The sequence below is a fragment of the Hyaena hyaena genome, unplaced genomic scaffold, assembly GCF_003009895.1.
Source record: "Hyaena hyaena isolate Hyena2069 unplaced genomic scaffold, ASM300989v1 scaffold_456, whole genome shotgun sequence".
Lineage (NCBI taxonomy): Eukaryota > Metazoa > Chordata > Mammalia > Carnivora > Hyaenidae > Hyaena > Hyaena hyaena.
Window position 1 is genome coordinate 495,691 of NW_024081087.1, and position 5,958 is coordinate 501,648.

The 5,958-nt window shown below is 61.8% G+C and overlaps 1 protein-coding gene across 1 annotated transcript; it reads right to left on the minus strand.

Moving 5' to 3' along the window:
• Nucleotides 1–648: 648 nt before the first annotated feature.
• PTGDR2 (prostaglandin D2 receptor 2) lies at nucleotides 649–4,731 on the minus strand. The gene is made up of 2 exons (XM_039253535.1): nucleotides 4,627–4,731; nucleotides 649–2,210 (listed from the first exon to the last, which is right to left on the minus strand). The coding sequence occupies exon 2, from the start codon at nucleotides 2,200–2,202 to the stop codon at nucleotides 988–990; it is 1,215 nt and encodes a 404-aa protein (XP_039109466.1). The 5' UTR covers nucleotides 2,203–2,210; nucleotides 4,627–4,731; the 3' UTR covers nucleotides 649–987.
• Nucleotides 4,732–5,958: the final 1,227 nt, after the last annotated feature.

Genomic DNA, 5,958 nt, shown 5'->3' on the forward strand with positions numbered 1-5,958 from the left:
GCCGGCTGCCCAGCCGCTGCTGGTCAGGAGGCGTGTTGCAAAGATTTGGGGATTGCCAGTGTTGCCCACTGGGCATCCCATGGAATACCAGGCCAGTATAGGTGTCAGATTCGCAAGGAAATGTCCCGTGCTGGGGTCTCCGGGGCTGCTGTACATGTGCAAACACTAAACACCAAGAAGACCCTCAGCAAGGATGCCCGTTGCATTTGGATGAGCCCAGCGCGACCATGACAGCCCTTGCTTTTGCTACTTTATGAGTAAAGCCTTATAAAAAGACCTTGCCTTTCTACCGAGGACAGAGCTGGGCCAGAGGGTAGACATGGTGCTCCTTGCAGTCACTACATTCAGTGCCCTGGGTATGCTGGGGGGTGTTCTTTACTTCATGGTAATTGAACGTGTAATATTTAATAGCATGCAGACCCTGTACTTTGGGCAAGTGGATTAATCTCTTTGTGCCTCGGTCTGATCATGGAACCCACCCTCAAGACTGTGGGACACAGCATCTAGCTCAGTAGACGGTGGCTGAGTGACTAAGAGGTTAGAAGGGGTCAGGGCTTCCCAAACCCTCCTCTGCTTCCTATCCCAAAACCCATCACTGGTTTCGTGTAAGAACACTCCCCACCCACCCTTCCCCCTCCCACCATCTGGTAGAGCTGAGCTTCAGGGCGAGTGCGTCCTGCGTGCCGTGGGAGTCCACAACCCAGTGGGAGAAATCTTGTGGTTTTCACCGTGTGTCGCCCCAAACGGAGTCCGCCGACCAGCAGCGCTGACCCCGCCTCCTGGGAGCTTGCTGGAAATGCTGAACCTCGGCGTCCCGCCCGCCTGCTGAAGACTCAAAGAGCCGAGGAGGCGGGGCGCTCCGCAATGCAGATCCCTGGGTCGCTGCTGCCAGGCGTCCCCCTCCGGAAGCCCTAGCTCGGCTTCGCCGCCCTCCTCTGCCTCCCTGGGTGCGGGGGGGAGGGAGGGAGGCCTCGGGCCGGCCGCGCTCTACCCCGAGGTGGTGCTCAGCGCCCGGTTCAGGGGGCCTCTCTCGTCCTGGGACCGGGCGCGCGACCTCTGCGGGGACGCCACGGCGCCGCCCCGCAGCCAGGCGAGCAGGCGCGCGGGCCCGGCGGGCCGGCGGCCGGGGGCGGGGCCGGGGGCGGGGCCGGGGGCGGGGCGGGGGCCGGAGGCGCGGCGGCGGCGGCTGCTGCCCAGGCCGCCCAGCTCGCTGTCGTCCAGCAGCACGCTCTCCAGCACGCTCCGCAGCGAGCGCCGCAGCTTGCGCAGCACGTCGGGGCAGGTGAGCACGTAGAGCAGCGGGTTGACCACGCTGTTGATGAAGGCCAGGCTGGTGACGAAGGGCAGGCCGCGCCACACGAGCGGCCGCAGCGTCGCGTCGGCGTGCGCGCGCGCCTCCAGCAGGCTGAACACGTGGTAGGGCCCCCAGCAGAGCGCGAAGGCCGCCACCACGGCCGCCACCAGGCGCACGAAGCGGCTGGGCCGCCGGCGGCCGCGGTGGCGCAGCTGCACGCTCACGACCGCGTGGCTCGAGGCGATGATGGCCAGCGGCACCACGAAGGCCAGCAGGAACTTGCTGACGGCCAGGGCCGCCTGGCGCGAGTTGCACGTGGCGTCGCGATCGGGCCCCGGGTTCAGGAGCAGCACGTTGTAGTAGCACATGATGCGGCCGTCCAGCCGCGGGATGGTGTCCCGGAACACGAAGTAGGGCACGGTGTTGAGCACGGCCAGGGCCCAGAGCGCCAGGCAGAGCCTGTGGGCCGCGGCCACCGTGCGGTGGTTCTGCGCCCACACGGGCCGCACCACCTGCAGGCAGCGGTCCAGGCTGATGGCGCTGAGCAGGAAGCCGCTGGCGAACATGTTGAGGAAGAAGATGGAGGAGTGCAGTTTGCAGAAGGTGGTGCCCAGCTCCCACGAGTGGCCCACGGCCAGGAAATAAGTGAAGAAGGGCAGGGAGGCGGTGGCCAGCAGGTCGGACAGCGCCAGGTGCAGCACCCACGTGGTGACCACCGTCTGGCGCATGCGGCAGCCCACCACGAAGAGGATGAGCCCGTTCTCCGCCAGGCCCAGCAGCGACGCCAGCCCGTGCAGCAGCACCGACGCGTGGTCCATGTAGCGGATGCTGGAGTTGCTGTGGCTTTGGATGCGGCTCATCTGCTCCAGGACCGGGCAGAGCGGCTTGAGCGTGCCGTTGGCAGACATGGTGTGCTCTGTGGTGGAGAGGAGGGGGTGCTGAGGTAGGCAGTGTGAGGGCGTTGGGGGGGGGGGCGCGAGGGGGACCCCCCCAAGCCGATGGCAACTGACCCCTGAATTGTTTTAGTGAGGGCAGCAGGGGATTGATGACATTGGGTGGGGAGAGCCCCTCCACTTCTCTTTCACCACCAGCCCGCCCCCCATGTCTCTTTCACTGAGGCACGGGGCGGGGGGGGGGGGGGGGGGGCAGCGNCAGACGGCCCCTCCTCTGCCTGAGCGGTTGAGGGCGTTGGGGGGGGGGGGCAGCGAGGGGACCCTCCCCAGGCGATTGGCATCTGACCCCTGAATGGTATAAGTGAGGCCAGCAGGGATTGGTGACATTGGGATTGGTGACATTGAGCCAAGCAGCCAGGCTGGGAGAAGAACATCCCAGGGGAACGCCCGCTCACTGTGCGACCTTGGGCGAGCCCCTTAACCTTCCCGGGCCTGCTTTCTCCTCTGTGACATGGCCACCTGTCATAACAAGACCTAGCTCATAGGGCTGTTGGGAGTGCTCAGCAAGCTAATATACATAAGCATTTAGAGCAGAGCCCAGCACACCGGAAGCACCATGTCAGTGCTGTGGCTGTTATTAACAGGTCCCCGAGGGCTAACCGGAGAAATAGAAACGAGGCCAGGCCACACAGGACTCCAATCCCCTAGGGCACTGGGGCACGCAGGAGGCCCCACCTGAAGGATAGGAGGGGGAATGGGAGTGGAAGGGAGAGCCTGTGCCTTTAAGGGATGCACCCCCCCCCCGTCCACAGCACCCCCAGATCTTGCCTCTCTGCAGCTTGTCGGTGCAGCCCTTGGCTCCCACAATAGTGGCATGTCTGGTGTGTTGACTTTGTACGGTGCAGCCAGCCCCTCCTCTGATAGTTGGGGAGGAAATAAGATAAGAGTAGGGAGAGAGCTAGGGCATGAGGAACTACCAGACCGGGGCTCTGGTGGCCCAATGGGGCTGAGACGGTCACACGCCCGAGGGCGCCCAGCCGCCCAGCCTGCCCCGGGGAGACCCAGCGCATTCATTTACCCACTCGCTGGCGCATTCATTCCGCAGGTAGTGATTGAGAAACTACTCAGGTAAGTGCTGGGGAAGCCAGCCTCTGGCACGTGTACAGACTCCCCGGACGTACACCCCCACAGCTTCATCAAAACCCCCCCATTTCCTGATGTGAAGCTGGTTGAGATCCAGGAGGGCGGGGTGGCGGGGGAGGCTGCCGGCAGGAGGCCAGGGATGGCTGGCAGGGACTGGGAATTCAGATCATCCTGAGGCCCCACTATGTGCCAGAGACCCCAGTAGGTCCTTTACATAAGTGCTTTCTTGCTCAGGACTCTAGACAAAAGGCGCTAGAACTTCACTCCATCCCATTTTACAGGCGAGGAAGCTGAGGCTCAAGACACCCAAATAACACAGACAAGTGGAGAAGCAACAGTTTAGCGCTCAGCCAACTTGTTCTCTTTCCTCTACCTCTGCTGTAAGCGAGACTTGGCAGAGGAGGAAGAGAAGGAAGTGGGGGGTGGTCTTCAGTACTCGCATTTCCAGGGGTAACACTGTCGGCCGGGATGAGAACCCCCAGTCTTCTCCAGGTACCACAGGCCTTTGGAAGGCAAGGCCCCAAGAAATCAAACTAGACCTTTCCAGGCAGATGAGTCCTGGGAGCTGGGGCTCGCAGGCAGATGGGGAGGGGGGTGAGCAGTGGGGGCTGTGCTCTCCGGGAATGCTTATGCTGCCTAAGCTTTAGAGTTTCCAGAACAATTACACTCACGGTGATCCTCTGAGACCCTATTTTTCAGAAGAGAAAACTGAGGTTCAGAGAAGCATAGCAACTAGCCCACCATCGCTCAGCTGCAGTGGTACAGCTGGGACTCCACCCTGCAGACAGATGAATGCCATCCCCTCAATGCTCTGGAACCTTCCCTTCAGCGCAGCAGCCTCTTCCCAGGTCCCATGGGGTGCTCAGGGAGCACAGCGCTGCTACACACACCCTGGGGACCCATCGGGATCAGTCTTTCTGGCTGCATGGAGTCGGCCCCCAGCCTCCCGGGACATGGAGCCCAGCAGCCAGGGTCCCCCGTTGGCGGAGGTGAGGGGCAGAGAATGCAAGTTTTCAAGTCAGTGACCCTCAGACCGCTCCTGTCCGCCCACCCAGAGACTGCATGTGAGTCTGGGAAGAGAGGCTCTCGTGGTTTACCCCGGTGCCCGGCGTCTGGTGCATGCCCATGAAAACGTGCCCTTCCCCTCTCTGAGCAGCGTGTCCCATCCACTCTTTGGGAAACCCGACCTCTACCATCCTGGCTGTTAAGAGCCTCTCCCCTGTGAAAACTGTGCCTCCGTGGATCCAGAGAGGGCACGAAGGCTGCCCAGCCCCCGGGCTCTTGCTGCTTCCTTACCTGGGCACAGCAGGAGCACAGGATTCCACCCCCAGAGACAGCGTCCGGTGGCAGCCGGATGGGGCACCGGGCCGGCGGAGGCAGGGCAGTGAGGCTGAGGGAGGAAATAGCTATCAGCCCCGGAGAGTGTGTGTGTGTGCGCGCGCGCGCGTGCGCGTGTGTGTGCATGTGTGTGTGTGTCTGTTCAGGGGTGGGGTCTGGGGAAGGCGGGGACAGCTGACTTGTCACACTGGTATTCCAGTACCATTAATCTCCATCAATGGGAAAGGGACGGAACTGCCAGCAGCCCGTGCTCATCGCCACCCCCCCCCCCCACCGCCTTACGTGGGAGATTTTGCAGAAGCCCCAGGTCCCTACACGTGCCCAGCGGGGGGGGGGGGGGGGATGAGAGCATGTGTCGGGGGCTGCATTTTCGAGTGGCCGTTGGGGGAAGAGAGGGGCATGAGGAAGAAGACGTCTTGTGCACATGTCCACCCCCCTCCTCACCCCATAATGCTCAGGAAGGCAGGGCGTGGCAGTGGGAAGAGCTGGGGCCCAGCCAGCCCTGCAGCCCCGGCTGCGAGGTGAGCCAGGCCGGCTTTTGCCGTCCGTGAGCGGAGCCAGTGGTCTGCCTCGAAGTCTTGGCAGCGAGGTGCCTTCGTTCACAGAGTGCCCGGCACACAGTAGGTGCTCACAGAAATCAGTCCTTGTCCCCTCCAGGGGGGGAAACGAGTAGAGGCCATAGGGCAAGGGCAATGCAGCTTTTATTTAAAGTGGGCTCAGAGCCCTGGGGTGAGCTGACGGAGCTTTAGAAGTTCACGTTTAATTGCTCCCCAGGCCCTTGCTGACCACGCTTCCTGGGGTCAGGAGCCATTCCTTCAAACCCAGCGTCCCAGCACGTCGGAGGGACTCAGTAAAACATGTTTAAGACCGGGGCGTCTGGGTGGCTCAGTCAGTTAGGCGTCTGACTTCAGCTCAGGTCATGATCTCACGGTCTGGGAGTTCAAGCCCCATGTCGGGCTCTGTGCTGACAGCTCAGAGCCTGGAGGCTGCTTCGAATTCTGTGTCTCCCTCTCTCTCTGCCCCTCCCCTACTTGCACTCTGTCTCTCTCTCAAAAATAAACAAACATTAAAATAATTTAAAAAATATATGTTTAAGACCTCAGTATCCCCCATATCAGGGCAAGGCACCCCCTCCCACGGGAATGACCCTACAGGAATCTTAGACACAGACTCAATCCCGGGCCCTGGCGCTTCACGAACTTGCTGAGAGCCTGCGATCCTGAGTGAAGAACGTATAAAACACCACGACCTTGTGAAGGGGGTGATATTTCTCGCTGTCGCCCAAGGTGG

Bases quoted from the DNA above. Each gene is read 5' to 3' on its own strand.
- PTGDR2 (XM_039253535.1), bottom strand. From the start codon at position 2,202: ATGTCTGCCAACGGCACGCTCAAGCCGCTCTGCCCGGTCCTGGAGCAG.